Source organism: Paroedura picta, chromosome 3, assembly GCF_049243985.1.
Source record: "Paroedura picta isolate Pp20150507F chromosome 3, Ppicta_v3.0, whole genome shotgun sequence".
NCBI classification, from domain to species: Eukaryota; Metazoa; Chordata; class Lepidosauria; order Squamata; family Gekkonidae; genus Paroedura; species Paroedura picta.
The window spans coordinates 45378299-45395839 of NC_135371.1; the positions used below are offsets into that span (position 1 = coordinate 45378299).

At 41.6% G+C, this 17541-nt stretch overlaps 1 protein-coding gene across 2 annotated transcripts in view; it reads left to right on the forward strand.

Moving 5' to 3' along the window:
- ERC2 (ELKS/RAB6-interacting/CAST family member 2) overlaps positions 1-17541 on the forward strand; it is an 819922-nt gene that overhangs the window by 626410 nt on the left and 175971 nt on the right. For both annotated transcript variants that reach the window (XM_077325500.1, XM_077325499.1), the window contains exon 18: positions 6995-7129. In XM_077325500.1, the coding sequence (XP_077181615.1) occupies positions 6995-7129 (135 nt within the window). The remainder of the gene's footprint in view (positions 1-6994; positions 7130-17541) is intronic.

Genomic DNA, 17541 nt, shown 5'->3' on the forward strand with positions numbered 1-17541 from the left:
CGCATATAAACCAAGGGTGGGAAATGCAGCAGCTACTGGTAAACGTACAGAGTAGCCTAAGTGCTTAATCCATGCTCCATCATAACAGGCTCTCCCATTCAACCTCCCCCCCCCCCAATACGGAAAAGTCAAGAGGACGAATAGCTGCTGGTTTTTGTACCCCGCTTTTCATGAACCAAAGGAGTCTCAAAGCGGCTTACAATCGCCTTCACTTCCTTTCTTGATGCCAGACTCCTGGAGAGAGCACTGACAGAACTACTCTGTGAAAACAGCTCTGGCAGGAGAACCAAACAGTGCCCCCCAGACCAGCAAACCGGAGCAGAACAATAGTACCCGAACTTGGTAACCTACTACAACAAGTAGCATTGGTCGCCCTGACAGATGATCACTGGAGACAGCTGGATTTAGGTAGCTGAACTACAACTACAGTGCCTCCAGAACAAAACACTGAAATAAAGACCTATAAAACTGAATACTGAAAGAAAGAACTGTAAAAATAAACTTTTTAAAGAAATATAACCTCAAGAAGAAAAGGCAAAAAATGCTGCCCCTCAGATAAAAGAAGAAACTCTAGGAGAAAGAAACAGTAAATCCCAAAGCACCCCCAAAACCCACCCCACACATAGAAACCAAAAGAATAGTTTGGAAGAAGTGATTAGGAAGAGAAGAAAATCAGAGTCCCTCGGTCAAACCATTGATGTCCTACAAGCTGCCAGAGCAAGCTCAGCTTTCAAGAAGGCAATGCTACGATTGGCTGGCTGGGAGCAACAAGCTCAGCTTTCAAGACCTTTGCAGAAGGCAGTGCTACGTTTGGCTGGCTGGGAGCAGACTGTTATTTCAATTACCTATATACCCACGTCTAAGCCAAGGAGGGCTTTTTCAGTGTGAAATACTGTGCTGAAAAACTCATATGCAAGTATATACAGTAAATATTTTTCTAACCCTGGCTCAGGGTGGGTAACATCATTCAATAAATAAAATTGTAAATATTAATTAATTAACATTTAATATGTTAAACATTTTGTTGCTATTTCCCTCAAATCTGCGAATTTATTTGCGGGTTGAGGAAGTCTTTCCTTTGGATGGGCTGATCTAAATTTTAATTTTCATTAATGATATATAAACTAAAACCACACCAGAAAAAAACAAAACATCAGATTACACATACAGAAACCATTCCAAGTGATCTAAAGGTCATCTTTCTTTTTTCTCCCCTGAATTAATCTAATTTTATTCATAAATTTCTCTAGTGCTGTTATATTCCTTTTTTCATACCACCTCCAGGAAATCCCTATAGCATTCTTCCAGCTAGATTGTTTATTAGCATTGGCTAATAAACAATCTAGACTAAAAGATAATTAATCAGCATTTTTGTTTACATTGGGTGTTTTCATTAAGACATACATTGAGCAAGGCCAATTCAATGGTAATTTTTATTTGTTCCTGGGTGATTTTTACATGATCTGTAAATATTGATTTCTAAAATTTTGCTATAATTGGTGTATCTAATGTTTGATGGTTAAGCAGATGTTTTCACTGGGGATACCAGCCATTAGGTGTAACAGGTGTTGTATTCCCCGCCTCAACCATATGCCCAGCAAAATAGCTCTGTCTTAAAGGTCCTGTGGAACTTATTAAGATCCCGCAGGGTACTGATCAATTGGCAGAACATTCCACCAGCTCAATTTCACCTCTCCAGGCCTGAGCAGGTTTTGATCCGATGACTGTAGTGCTCTTTGGGGGGGCATAATAGGAGAGGCAGTCCCATAGATAAACCAATCCCATCCAATTTATAGCTTTGAAGGTCAGCACCAAAAATTTGAATCTGATCCTGTCTCCAATCTGGAGCCAATGCTATTGGGCAAGCACTGGTTTCATGTGTGCCCTCCCCTGGGTCCTGATTAAGACCTGTGCCACTGCAATTGATGTCTCTGGATCAGTTTTAAGGAAAATCCTGCATAGAGCAAGTTGCAAAAATCTAGCCTGGAGGTGACAGTTGTGTGGATCACCATGGCCTTCGGGGAGGGCGGTATATAAATCTAAATAAATAAAATAAAATAAATAAAATAAATGGCTAGGTTGAGTATTGAGAATTAGGGTGCTAGTTGTAGTCTGGCACAGATGGGAAAATGCCAGGCAAGCAACATTCAGAATCTGGCGTCTATTGATAAGGAGGAGACCAGGATCATGTCTAGGCTCCTGGCAGAGACCCATAAAGAGCCAATACATTCACCATCTTTCTCTCAGCATGTTGGCCCATCCTGTCAAGACTGGATTCAACTTCAGCCAACTGCACTTGAGCCAGTCCACCACAGCCTACAAGCAGCTGGCTAGATTGTCCAGGGGTTTTGATGGCTAGCTGTCCATTAACAGAAACAGCTAGTTATCATCCACAAATTGGGCAAGGGAGCACATATAGATGTTAAATAACATTGAAGAGAGCATTGTTCCCTTTGGGATCCCCCTGTTTAGAGCCTGGCACTTGGAAAGGCTCCTCCTGGCACCACCCTCTGTCTTTGGCCATGGAGAAAGGATTGCAGCCATTGAAGGGCTGTGCCTTGGATCTCCACATCAGCTAGGTGATTGGCCAGAAGCCTGTGGTCAACTGTCTCAAAAACTGCTGTCAGATCCAATAATAACAGCACTGACCACCTAGATCCAGCTGTTTCCAGTGATCATCTGTCAGGGCGACCAGTACTATCTCTACCCCATGGCCAGATAGGAAGGTAGACTGGAATGGATGGAATGAGCCTGTTTGTGGAGTGATAACCTCTCTGGACCAATTTGCATGACAAAATGAATAATCCCAGGCATGGTTATGCCCTAGAAATGAAGTTAGAATTCCCTAAAACTATAGTTTTTCCTGAAGTCATGGATTATGCCTTGCACCAAATCTACATTCTAAATTCCTACCCAAATATAACTCCTATTATACGTCTTTGTGAGAGTGTGGCCCGGCACAATACCCAAGAGGGAATCAGGATATATTGCATTCATTCTGTATTTCATGTTATTGTTAGGACAGTAAATTGAATTGAGATTCCTCTCCTAATTGTTGAAATGAAGTATCAAGAACTGATTAGAGGGAAATGTTTTGTAGAGGAAAGCTAAGCTTCACAGAGTTGTGACGCTGTTTACATCATTCAAGAACAGCTACATTTAGCAAGCTAAACTCTTACTATACTGTTTCTAAATTATCTGAAATGCATGTTCTAAAATGCACATAAAACTGAAACAGAATATATGGATTTATTTTGCTTTGCTATCCCTTGCTAAGAGGTTTAGTCAGGAATGGGCTTGGAATAATTTAACGAGCCTGCAGGAAGTGGTAGCACTATAAAGTCAGTAGGTGGCAATCTTCCCTCCAGATCAAGATTGTTCAACATATTTCCATGGGACACGGTGCTGTTTTTCAGATAAACTAATCTTTTAAGCACATGTGGTCAATAAAAATCCCATCACTTTTGTGTATGTGTGTGTGCAAGTGTAGAGGTATAAAGCCCTTGGGGTGCTGGACAAATTCCAATCTAGTTAATTAATTTCTTCCTGGAATAAAACTGTACCTGGCTTTTCAAAGCCTACTGAACCTTAAAAGAATTAGTAAGTAAAACAGGCAGCAGTAATTCCCAGTATTTCATTTAAAAGCTTGATACAGATAAATATAATCATCACGTATTTTCCAGGTTCTTTTTGCTTTCTTCCCCTCAAAACCAAATATCATGCAGTAGCCTAATTAATGACTGTTGAAGTCCATATTTTAAATCAGAAAAAACATCCTATTGAAAGAGTAGTTCAGTATTATTATTATATTCTTATAAAACAAGACATTCCACTCTGGTGTCTTTTTAGAATTCTGGTACTCTTAAAAAGATCATCAAGTATAATAAAAAGACATAAAAAGTTTAGGATGTCTTGTGAAACTGTGAAAGCCCATACACCATTAGCAGTGGCTCTGTGGATGCTTTCCTTGTGTTTTGGATTCATAGGAAAGAAACATTAAATGTGGTTTATTTATATTTCAGCACCAAATTAAGAAGATGGCATCATTCATTCACAGTTCTTATTCCATGACAAGCCTAATCCCCAACACCTCATTACAGGAAACATTTTCAGGATTGCATATATCATCTTGTTTAACTTGTGCATTTTTATAGGATACAGTTGAAAGGTAGGAAATTTAAAGCCATTCCTTGATAAGAAAATAAACAAAAAAAAAGGAGAAAGATGTTATAAGACTTGCAGTAACTGAGCTGCTAAGAGCATCTTCTCCGTCTTTGGTCGGATAAATTTTTTCTTGTTGGGTACATATATTTATTTGGGCGGAGGCAGTACTTGAAATACATTAGAATACTTGGCACTGTGTAGATGGGAAAGGTGTTTTCACCATGTGATTTGTGTTACTATGTTTAAGACTCAATAAAGAACATTCAACTGCAGGTCAGTAACAAGCTTTCTTTATTCTGCAAGCCGGTCCAAATTAGGATGCCAGCCGCCAAATCATATTAAATTATGACTTCAGTCATTCAGCGAAAAGTAAACCCACATTACCCTTTAGATAACATTTTTGGCCTTCAAGAAGAATGTTGCATTAGCCTCATTCCTAGGGTCAATTCACACATTATGTTTTTCAGCATCAGATTGATCTTGCAAGTGATTTCCATATCTATATCCTGATAAAATTATTTCTTGAATATTTTACTTTTCAACCTGTGCTCTCCAATTCTGACTTTAGACATTTGTGGGCAGAAAACCTGAATATATTACATTTTCCAGGAATTTAGCCTTATGAACCCTAGGAATGATCCTTCACTCATTGCTAGACAATAAAGGCATGCCATGCCATGTGAAGCTAAATTTGGATGTAATATTTCTTTTCCACATATGACACATTTCATAGATTGAGTTGACTGGAAGATGTCTACTTTTCTGATGACATTTGAATTATGAAGTGCAGAAGATGCTATGGCCAAAGATGTAATGTCAGTTTTACATACAGTTAGAACAGACTGCACCTGGATTGCACAGGTTTTCTTTCTAGAAGTGATCCCTCAATAGTCTAGAGAAAATTTCCACCCAGTTTCAGTTTCTTGGGTGGAATTCACAAACTTTTTCATTATATTACTTTGTCACTGGCACACTGGTCCCCAAATTACTTCCACATTACATTTACAGTTTTATTTCTGTAAACAAACAAGCATCTGGGACATAAAACAACAACACCTCAAGCATACATTGATTTTACCACTGGAGTGCTTTTTAATTATAGACCTGTCAATGAAATGTATTAAGGTATAACTTGTGTCCCATGAATTTTTGTAATTGAATTTTTGTAATTTGTAATCCTTGGAAAGGTTCAAGGGCAATAGATGTCAGCAAGCTGGAACAAACAATAGACTTTCCCTGGAGAACATTCCTCACCACAGAGATATGTTCTTGGTTTAGGATAATAACCTCAAATACCAACAGTGTTAGTAAACAATAGTGACAGATTTCTCCCCTCAATTTATGGCAGCTTATGTTGATTGTCTAATATCTTGGGTTCAAAATATAGCTTTTGATGTTTCTAATGTGAAGTGAAAATAGTACTGTTATAGAGAAACAGAACAGGTACAAGGTGGAAAATATATTGGGGAGGTGGGGGGAGGGCTGAGATCTCTTTCATGTAAAAATGTATGTCCAGACTTGGAATGTTTAAATATTGTGCAATATTCACTTTTGCCTGCATAAACATGAATTACTTAATGACAGTTTACTACTTCAAAGTACATTGAAACTTGGCTTAGGGATTTGCATATGTATCCCAAATATGTATATACATTTTTAAACTGTTGCTTCATGTGTAATATTTTAAAAGCTTAGTCCTGTTTAAAGAAAGGACCATCAGAATATTAATATGGAATGTGATATGGTTCAATGAGTCTGATACAGTGGAAATGGGGTTTCTAATGTCACCACAATACTATTTCTGGCTGCAAAATGGAAGTGATGTTACCATGTTGCATTGGTGCTCTAGAACTGATGCTCTGGAACTCCTGCTGATCAGTATGGTTTAGCCAAAGTGAGCTAGGTAAGTCCTAGAGCAGTGGTCCCCAACCTGCGGGCCGCGGCCCAGTGCCAGGCCACGAAGGCCATGGCGTCGGGCCGCGGCTCCCTCTCCCCACCCCACCCCCCCCGCAGTAAAAAACTTCCCAGGCCGCAAGCTTGCGGCCCGGGAAGCTTCTTACTGCGGGAGGGCGGGGAGAGGGAATTAGGGCAGGGCTACGCATCGGGCTGCGATTTGGGCCGCGATTTGGCCACGCATGGTGCATTTGCACAATGTGCGGGCGCGGTCTGCGGTCGCGGCCTGATGCGTGGGCGCGGCCCGATGCCCTGCCGGTCCCCAGTCTCAGAAAGGTTGGGGACCACTGTCCTAGAGCATCATAGCTACATGGTGACATTATGGATGGTTTTCAGACCAGAAATGATATACTGGTATTATGTAACACCATTTTCTCCTCCATGTTACCTCTGCTGCTAAATCTAAGGAATGATCTGGAAACCTGCAGAGCTTGAAGGTGTGAAGCTGATCAGCTGCTTGGACCAGAAAGAGTTGGGAAGCCCCATATGAATATGAATAAATATATAAATATATATTTTAAAAACAGTTTCCCTTCCTAATTGTAAAGTAGACTTGCAAATCAACCACAGTGCACCAGTCATATACTGTGGCCTGGCAGGCTTAACAGCAGCTCTGCTGTTTTTGCAGGCCCAAGAAGGTTGCTAAGAGAGGAGCCACATATAGTTGGTGAGCTGTGTTTGGCTAGTGCAACAAAAGATATGAAGGACTGTTTCAAAGACTGGTACAAGAAGTAGAGGTGAAAATGTTGTTGGGGTCTTGATGCACACTGAACTACCAAATAGTCATGATACAGACTGAGCTTCCAAATGGAGTGGTATGCTGTTTGACATAACAAACTAGCATTTAGAGGTGTTGTCTTTGCTTTTCTTCCAAAAGACACAGAACAGGATGAAACTGATGGCAGACAATTATGACGATGATCATCACCACTACCACCATCACCACCACCACCACCACCACAGATCTCCTGGGAGGACACAGCACACCAATCACAGACCCTCTCCAGAACAGGTCAGTCTTATCTCTCATTTCCTTACCTTCACACTTCCCTTCATTTTCAAGGACAAAATAAACATTCATAAAAAGAATAAAAACTGTGTGTTATGTTCTTTGAACTGAAATTAATACCTTTGTTATTTATTTCCATCATTCAGAAAAAATCTAACCATTTTCCTTCCTCTTTCTAGTTGGCTTTTGTTACTGTTCTTGTGGTTTTCTTTCATAGCATTTTTGAAGATTCCCAGTTCAATGATCTAAAATAATGTTGCTGAAGATTTGCTTTTAAAAATGGACTTTAGGCCTTTTGGTTAGATTGCTGCTCAAGTATAATTTGTTTTTTTTACTAACTCACTCTTGCCATAAGAATATAGGTAGTCTGAATCTGCTCACCAGCATTAACATAATATTAATATTATAGAAGTAACATTTCAGAACAACTCAGCAACTATATTTGCTTCTGGTTTTAGAAGGCAAACTTGCAATAAACATGCTTTGATATTTTGTTGTCAGAAGCACTAGCTAAATTCCAAGAAAAGAAAGCTAATATTCTTTCACTTTGTCATATATTTAAAAGATGAAAATGGAAGAGAAATTGCTTTAACAAAATTAGGATCCCCCCCCCCCCGAGACACACCTACATTACATAGTAGAGATTGGAAGCTGAGGGATATGGGAAACATATAAATTCCAGATAGTGTTTGGTGTTAGTAATGTGGTATAAAGTTGCATCAGGAAAGAGAAGAAAAAATTGGTTACTCTCTAGTCATGATGGGTGTCATCAGAGATGGGAGGGGCTAGAGAAGGGATTAGAATGTAGGTATAGGTTTGTGGGGGAAAAGAATAGTGAGGAAAAAGGAAAGTCAGGAATGACTCAGTTGACAGGAGTGAATTTTTTCCATCTTCAGCAGAATGAGAGAAAACTCTTTGGAGCCAAAAGTTCTGAATGAATGACTTTGTTAAGAAAACCAAGCTGAGTTATTGCTTTGACTTGCAGGGTGGTATTTGGCCAATCAAGACACAAGTCATGCTTCTTTGGCAAAGTGAAGGCTTTATTAGCCACATAAACATAGGGTTGGCCTGGCACAAGGGTAGAGCATCCCCTGTGCAGCAGTCTGGCTGCTGACATGGGCTCAAGTGGTGCCCTGGGTTGCCTCCCTCCCAGCCAGGAGAGTGGGTCCCTTGCCTCTTGATGCCCTCCGCAGGGAGGAAGCTGGTTAAATGGTTGCTGGGCATCCACCTTATCCAACCATTCCTACCTCCAACTGTGTAAGGTCACGCTCAATATTAGCTGGTCTCTTACTAAGGCCTCCAACTCCAGAGTCCCAGTACACAAACTGGTCCCTGACCAAAACTCAACTTCATGCCCCCCCTTGTTCTGCCACAGAGCACGGGCCAGCCGGTCCCATTCCCACCAAACCTAAACTACCCCGAAACCATTCCAACAGAGCTGCCCTCAAACCATGCACAAATCCTGCCCCCATTCAGAGAAGTGCACTCCATCCCTTCGAAACAATGGAGCTAACTTGTGAGTTATGTCCAAGAGACAAATCACCCCCCCTAATTCCGCTAACAATTTGCAACCCTCCTTGTTAATCTTTTATTTCACAAAGTGTACCCTCTCAGGCCTGATGGCATTCCACCATACACACTTGTCCAAAAATTCCAACCATAGCAGGTACGTTCCAGGCAGCCTGTGTCTCAGGACCTTCAGATCCTTGACAATCATCCGGCGGAGGTGAAGTCCTGATATCTCTGAGAGGTCATTCTCTTCAAGCTGCACGATCAAGACCACTGGGGTGCTGCCTTCATGAACTTTGAAGGCTACCACCTCCAGCAACAAGGACTACACCATCCCTTGGTAACCAGACCACTGGACACATAGTTGCTTGCCCAACCCCACATGGGGTCCCCATCCAGATGCTCCAACATAACAACATACCCAGTAAGGAATGCTGAGCTTCACAATGAGGACTTTTAGTTTCACCGGGAGCAGTCCTGCAACATGGAATAGGTTACCACATAGGATTGGCATGAACATACAAATTGTATGTGCCCTAGCGCCACCTGCTGAGTTCCATAATCTCCCATGCAGAAGCCCCATCTTGAAAGGCCCATTATTCAATCCTGAATGAATGGGTCCCATACCAATTGGGACAAAACCACTGTTTCATCACTGCCATAAACTGAAACCTTGAAGATATGTTCCATCTTGATGGATGAACAAAATTACTGGCACCCTGGGGCACACCCATAAATATTGCAAGAGATGCCACACTGGGCATGTGCTGTGCTGGACAAACCTCTCTAACAAAATTGCCATGCCTCTGCCCCTCTGATCCATTTTGGACCTCTGCAGCCATAGCTCCATGCCCTTGGCTGTAAAGTTCGCAACCTCTACCCAGAGTGTGGGCAAAGCCAAGGCCAGTCTGGAAAGGGCGACCAATTTCCAACACCTAAAGGCCCCATGGTATCCCAGGGTGAATGTGGTATGCCTCAAACCCTGAAAAATATGCCTGCCCCAGATGGCACACCAACTGTTCCAGTACTGACAGCGTGATGCGGCACCTGGCATCTGGGCCGCTTCAGACCAACCATCTCCACACTTTCACCACTTTATTGGCCTGGAAAGAAGTGTTTGGGTCCCATCCCCCAGTAGCCTTGCTGAAAAAAGCAAGCAAACCCTGCCATGGTTACAGACAATGATTTGTGGGACAACCCCAGGCTTTTAAAATGTGTCAAATAGTGAAGTAGCAGTTGTTCACACATAGGCCCTGGGTGTTCCCAACCCTCTTCCCGGGCAAAGGCCACAAAGTCTGTTACAACCCAGCTTTGCTGGGTTGAGTGGGCAACAGACCCCAATACGCTTTCCCAAATCATTTGGCTCCAAGATCCCAGAGGCTGTCTGGAAATGCTTCTGGGACCAGCCATGCCAGGGAGGCGAGCTATCAAAAATTCTCTATCTGTAATTGAGACAAAGAATCAGCAATCTTATTCCACACCCCGGCAATGTGCTTGGCCTGGAAAGAAATATTGAACTCTAGGGAAACCAACACAAAGTGTCAGACCAACCGCATGACCCTTTCTATCCTGGCGGTTTGCTTGTTCAATATGCGGACTGTTGCCTGGTTGTCACACCAGAATTCAGTTCTTTTATTGGCAAAGTGCTCCTTCCAGAGGACCACTGCCACCACCAATGGAAAACATTCCAGAAATGTGATGTCCCTGCTCAGTTCTGCTGACCACCGGCATGGCCATTCCTTGGTACACTTCTGGTTCCCATACATGACCCCAAACCCTATACCACCTGCTGCATCAGAGAGTCATGCAGATCCAAATTGGTCTGCCATATACCAATCCTGTTAAAACGTGCCAGGAAGTCCCTCCAAACCTTGAGGTCCTCCCTATTGTCCTTGGTGATGCACAAGTGGTGGTAAGGCTGCATCAGCCCCCTAGTGGTATGTGCCAGGCATGTACAAAATGCCCGCTCCAGGGCAACCACTTTGCATGCAAAGTTCAAATGCCCCAAAAGGACCAGCATGTCCTTCAAGGTACATTTTCTCTTCACCGGGATGAGGCTGATCAGCTTTCTGAGCAACACCAGTTTTTCCTCCTGTAAACTGGAGTTCCCCTGTATGGAATCAAGCTGAATGCCTAACTACATAAGCCTAGTAGTGGGCCCCTCTCTCTTGTCCTTGGCCAAGGGGACCCCCAGCTTGAACATCAGTGCCTGAAATGCACTCAACCTGTCAGCACACTCCTGTGAGCCATGAGGACCAGCATACAAAAAGTCATCTAAAAAATGGGTGATGTCTTGGAACCAACCCCTGTGCTTCACTGCCCATTACAAGAATGTGCTGAACAACTTGAATGCCATGCATACCACTGAACAGCCCATGGGCATAGCTTTATCAACATATGATTAATCGTTAAACTTGATTCCCTGGAGGCTGAAATTCTCGGGGTGAATGGGAAGCAGCTGGAACACCAATTGGACGCCACTCTTGGCAAGGTCACCATGCCTACAGGCCCGCAGCATGGCAACGACAGCATCAAAAGATGTGTAGTGGACCATACATAATTCAGGGGGTATGACATCATTGAAAGATCCTGCTCTCAGCTAGGACAGGTGATGGATCAGTCTACGTTGTCCATCAGCTTTCTTAGGCACCACCCCTAATGGTAGGACCCTAAGGTTCAGCATGGGTGGATTCCCAAAAGGGCCCACCATCCACCCTGCCAAACATTCCTTGTGCAACTTATCTGCCACAATTTCAGGGCAGTTCCAAGTGGAGTGCAAATTTCCTGATGTAGTGGCAATATGGTCCCCTGTGAAGGGAATCTGAAAACCCTCTGTAAGCCCCTTGGCCAAGTAAAGCACCACTTTCATATTGAGGTATTTCTTAAGCCAGTCTACACGGGGGCTCGATTTAATGGGCATTGAAGCCTAGTTCCAAAGAGCCAATGGAATATTAGGCAGATTTTATGTGCCAATGGAACCTGTACCGCCCGACCCCCCTCCTTATTTCAAGAGAGCTGGTTCCCTCGAAAGGGCCCACTGTCTGACACACCTCTGCTTGCAGCCAGTCTAGATATAATCCCAGCATACGAATCATGCCAATGTTTTGCTGGGAACCACAGATTTTGCCTTGTCCTTGTGCTGTCTGACGCTGAGTCCAACTTGCACAATCCATGTGTCATGGTGTTTAAGGTCCCAATAGACAAGGGGGTTATGATATGCTAGCTCCCTGAATTCCCAGTCATATTCCAGGGTAGCCTCATCACCTGCCAAATGCCTCACTTCAAGCATGTGCAAAAGGTATTTACATAAATGCCACCCCCATTCAGGGTAAGCAGCAGCTATGATGAACATATGTTCCACAAAGCCCCTTAACCAGTTATCAAAATTCTTCTCCACTGGGGGCTTGTCTTTCTTTTTTACTTTCTTATGCTTCCCTGTGTCCCCCCCCCCTTTCCCCTGACCCCTCAATAGGGAAGAGATATCCATGAAAAATCCTTCCCAGGTCTGCTTGGCCACTAAATGTATACCAGGAGGCGCATCCGTGTTCGTGAACTAAACTGTGGGCTCCCTTTCTTCTCCCAAAACCCCTTCATTGTCTAGCAGCTGCTGCACTTCACTATGTCTGTTAGGATCAGTCACCAAGGCAAGCCAGGGATGAAAGCACCCTCCATACCATCCTTCTCTCAATTCCTCCTCCCCCTCCCTTGAAGAGGAATCACCAGAAGAGGGGATGTGCCAAGGTTTCCTACGTTCTTCCTGGGACTCCCCCCCCTTCCCCTGCAGAGGCACAGGATCCAGAAAGGATGTTGGGTGGCTTGTGGCAGCAGAGAGGCCAAGATCAGCCATAAGGTGCCTCAAATAGGCACCCTGAAGCCCCGCTCCTCACGCTGCCAACTCTGTGTGCCACCTGCATGCCTCCCCCACCATCCTGGATGCAGCTGCGTCCTTCTTGTCCTCCCCCACCTGCCATGCCAACTGTTGTCTTAGGTAAGTCACAGCCACTTTTTCTTTGGGAGGATGGAACTTGAAATACGTAGGCATGGTTAGATAAAACAATACATTGTGAATGATGTGACATTGATTAATTTAGGAATCAGATACAGAAAAGGAAATGATGGAGAAGTTAAATAGATTATTTCAAGGCATTAAATAAGGGCACTGCATTTAGATTGTTGAAATAATATAAAATTCAGGGAATATTTGAGAAAACATGTAAACATAATAGTTATCTGAAACTGCAAATTATCTAGAGTGGCCACCTGGCCACATGTAAGCATGTCTTCATTATAATTAAGGAGGTTTTTCTTTCATATTTTAGCTCAAACTCAACTATTGTAAAGTAGCATGTTTTGTGATGGCTTACATCACAAGAAATTACATATTTGTGTTCCCTAGCCATTATTAATTTAATGGAAAAGTAGCAACCCAGAATATCAGAGATCTTTAGAACTGATGTTCAGATAATAAAAATGGTAGGAAAAAAAGCAAAAGAGCAAGAATGGTTCGTAAAATAAGGCAGGATAAGATAATAAAACTACACAAATAAATAAAAAAATGTATGTGTAAATGTAAGTATAATCTCAACATTAAATACAAATGAATTAAACCACTAAATGTCAGTAGTCATTAGGAAGGCCATTAATTGACTTCTGCCCAATAAATCACGCTTTGCAAATTTTCTCATATGAATCCTCTTTTTGCTTTTGTGTGTCTTCTCATTTGCCATTCCATGAACTTCTAGCCATTTCATTAGTCCAGTGTTAATCATTCATTGGCAATGAATAGCAAGTGACAGAGCCATATCAGTACTGTATGTCCTGTGCACTGCCCCCACCAAGCAATAATATAACATACTATAATATAACTATTCATGTTGTGAGCTCCCCCTCACTGGCAGTCTTCAAGCAAAGGTTGGATACACACTTTTCTTGGATGCTTTAGGATGCTTAGGGCTGATCCTGCGTTGAGCAGGGGGTTGGACTAGATGGCCTGTATGGCCCCTTCCAACTCTATGATTCTATGTTGTACATGATGCTACATTTATAAATGACTAGAGTTCATGTAGAATGGCCTCTCCTTACCACTAGTCAATCTTAACCGGTTCTTGGGTCTTGAGAACAAATGTTTCCTTCTCTGCCTTTCCTCTCTCTCCACAACATGAGGCTTAGCAGGTCAAGTGAGAGAGTGACATTGCCATAGTTCCTGGAGGACCAGCTGGTAGAGAAGGCACTAAAGCTACCACTACAACCTCACTGTGGCTAGTTTCTCTTTTCTTGGATGCCTACTCTTTTCTTGGATGCCTACATTCCCAGTTCCTCCATTTGTAGCTATCCATTTGTTGTGGGAACTGCTTGCCAATCACAATCTGTACTAAGCAATGACCTTGACAACTTTTCTGGAATATGGGAAGGGTGCAGGATTGGCAAAGAGCCACAGTTCGCATGGCAGAGAGCCACAGATGGGTCCAAGATGGGTCCTCAAGGTGGCAAACATTAAAACAGCACTTAAAATAAAGTATATATAAAACAATTTAATAAAAACATATATACGCAATTAAGGCTCCCCAGCCACAGAATGAGTACACTGTATCATTACTCTGTGGATATATTATACAAAATTTGTTTCTTCTTTATAACATGTATCACACACATGTTTCATAATAGTGGTGTAAAAACAACATAATACTCTGGGGAACTAATAAATTTCTCATGGTCAAGAAGTATTTATATTTTTTAAAGAAAAATGCTATATGTTTACAATGCCTGACATTAGAGATTAATTAATTAAATTTATTTATTCATTCAGTTTATATACTGCCCACCTAATCCCCAATTTGAACTGAAAGTATATGTTCTATATGAATCCTAATAATCGTCTAGTTTGAATTAAAGTTACTCAAAATACAAAAATAAAATTGACAGTGCCATCATCCTATGCAGAGTTACACCCAAGTGTATTGACTTCAGCGACGAGTTAGATGGATTTAGTTCTGCTAAGGAATGTACTACAAAGTTCCTACTTTTCTATTGCTCCCATAACAAACAGAATTTCTTCTTTTTAGTTTATGCTCCCTTATATTAGCAATTTGAAGTTATAGCTAATGGCATTCTTAAGTAAAGTTATGCCCTTCTAAGCTTCAGTGGATTTAGGAGGGTATAATTCTGTTTAAGATTGCATGTAAAATGTGGATTTAGAAGGATAATGACATAGATTTATCAGACTAGAACTGGGAAACACTCAAGAGCCAACTAGTGCAATTATCATCATAAGAATAGTTTTGAAACACATCTACCCCACTTATGGACAGGTCAAATTTGTGCTCATTTTGAGAGCAAACCTAAGCATTTCTACTCAATAGTAGGCATTCCCAGGAACTAGTCATCAGTAGAACTTTATCTGGCAGGCAGTAGATCTGCACAACTGATCTGTATGCGTTCTCCTGTTAAATCTATTCATGCTGGATATAAGTAAAGTTCTGGGCATCAATAAATTGTATTTGACCTTAAATGTTTCTTGTAAATTGACTGAGGAGGATTAGCACAGTGACAGAATTTGTTTTTTAAACAAACGGCCTTATGTACTTTAAAAACATGAAGACTTTTCAGGCCACAGCAAGTAAAATGTTTGTAACAAGAAATGAAATACCTTATGTGGCAAGCAGAATATAAAAATGGTATTGTTTGCAGCATGCAAAAAGCTTTCACAGTCTCAGGGGCCAGTAGTTACATGTTTGACAACTCAAAGCATCAGTTGCAGGCAGCAGACAATAAGTCAAGAAGATGATGCTTAAAAAAAGACTATTTCATGAGATGAGCACATTATCACTAGAATTACTTAACTCAGCTTGAGATATTAAGTCTTTGCGCTAAGGGATTTGAAAGGCATTTCGTGACAAGTCTTGTCAGGTACAATTTTCCATTGAATGAAGAAGTCAGGGGAGTGTAATTCAGAAGTTCTGCATTTATCTGCATTGTGAAAGCATTTTTGATTGAGCCTCTATGCTCCCATGTATTTTAGAATCACTTCATTGTATACAGATGTCGCAATTACATTCAGTTGTGGTTCTTCTTTAAGTCACTTTTGTACAACTTGAATCTTGGTAAGCTGCCGATCTGATCATTCACTGAAATAATACGTTAAGTGAATGTCAGGGTTCAGAAATGCAAACCCCTGGCTCATTTAAGAAGATAATTAGGGTTGTCTTTTCGTTTGCCCAGTTCCCTTCATTCCACTCCACCTTTCCCCCCACCCATGTTCATTTACTTAATTGCTGTTTCTTATGTTAAATCTACTAGTTATTCTCTCATTAGACGTTGTATTCTCTCACATCAGTTTGCCCTTCCATGTGCAGCCCAGTAGCATGGTTTTATTATCATATTTTGCCTGTCATTTCTGTAAACCACCATTACAACTGTTACTACTAAAACAGTCAAACGTTTACCAAATAAAATTAGTAGTAGAGTGAGTTTGGATTTAACACAGAGGGTTACCCACTTTTCAGTAGCAGGGCTTCCATGCACTTGAAAGCAACAAAAGATGGCGTAGCTTTTGCTATCACTGCATATCTCTGCTGGGTATGGCTCATTACTGGTTGTCACGCAACTTTCTAAGTTCTAGGAGCTTTAGAACAAAAAAGATGAAGACATATAATATTGGTCACTGCTGTTACTGCTGGAAGCCTTTTGAGTGGTCAGCATAGATGGTGGTAAATGAGAAAGATTATTTCTTGGTTCTGTGAATGTAATGGCCACCTGATTATATATGGAGATAATATGAATGTGGGAAAAGTCACTGCAGGGAACTGAAATAATCTCTGTGTATTTTTTGTGATTATTGTACATCTGTCTGTTACCTTGCAAGAACATAAGTAGGACATTAGTTGCATTTGGGATCTTGTGGCCAATAGCATGCTTATCTGGTATACTCTTTTTGTGGAACATTGTTATTACTGCAGAGTAAACTTGTTAAGCCAGTGTATAGAATTACTTGTAAGAAGCCAAGGAAAATGTAGATATGGGCACCTGACTCAAACCCATTGAAGTGGGGGGGGGGAGAGAAAGGGAATAGGTCCTGTAGAATGATATGGTTCCATATGGCATAACTTGAGATATATTATTCCCTTTCCAGACTTACATACTTTTGATACAGTACTGTGATAATCTACAGGTTGTCGGAAAATTACTGTCCATTCTGATGGTAGAGTCAAAAGCAGGGCTGTGATTGACAATTAGCCTCTAGACAAAGATCACATCAGAGATCTATCATGCCTATCACAAATTTAAGAACATTTAAAGAAATGGAAAATTAAAAAGGTAAAAAAGAAAGAAAAAAGTGCTGCACAAATTAGGGAAAGTGAAAGATCCACTGAATTCAGTGAGATTTACTGGTGCTTTACTCAGCATAGAAAAGAGAGAGAGAGATGAGTACTTTTGTAGACAGACTCATGATGACTGAAGGGAATCTCTAAATGCAGAGGCAGGAAACCTCTGAACCCTAATGCTGGGAGGCAGCAGCAGGGGAGGGGCTTAGCCCTTGTGTTCTGTTTGTCCTCCAAGGCAACTGGTTGACCACTATGTGAAACAGGATGTGCTGGACTAGATGGACCTTTGATCTTGATCCAGGAGGGCTCTTCTGATGTTCTTATTTACAGCGAGGAAGAGAAAGAAGCTCGCTAAGGAAAACGAAAAACCTCCCTAGAAATGCAGATTATTTTTACTTTAACCCTTCACCTGGCAAGCATAGCAAGTACTATCTTGCAGAAGAAGAACACTTGCTCTGAATTCCAGTCAATCAAAGGATTAAAGCGAACAATTTGGGTTTCCTACAAAGGCTTCTAATTTTTGCTGAAAGCCTGAAAGTTAACTTGTTGGCTCAGCCCAACACATATTGTGCTGGCTTGTTTTTC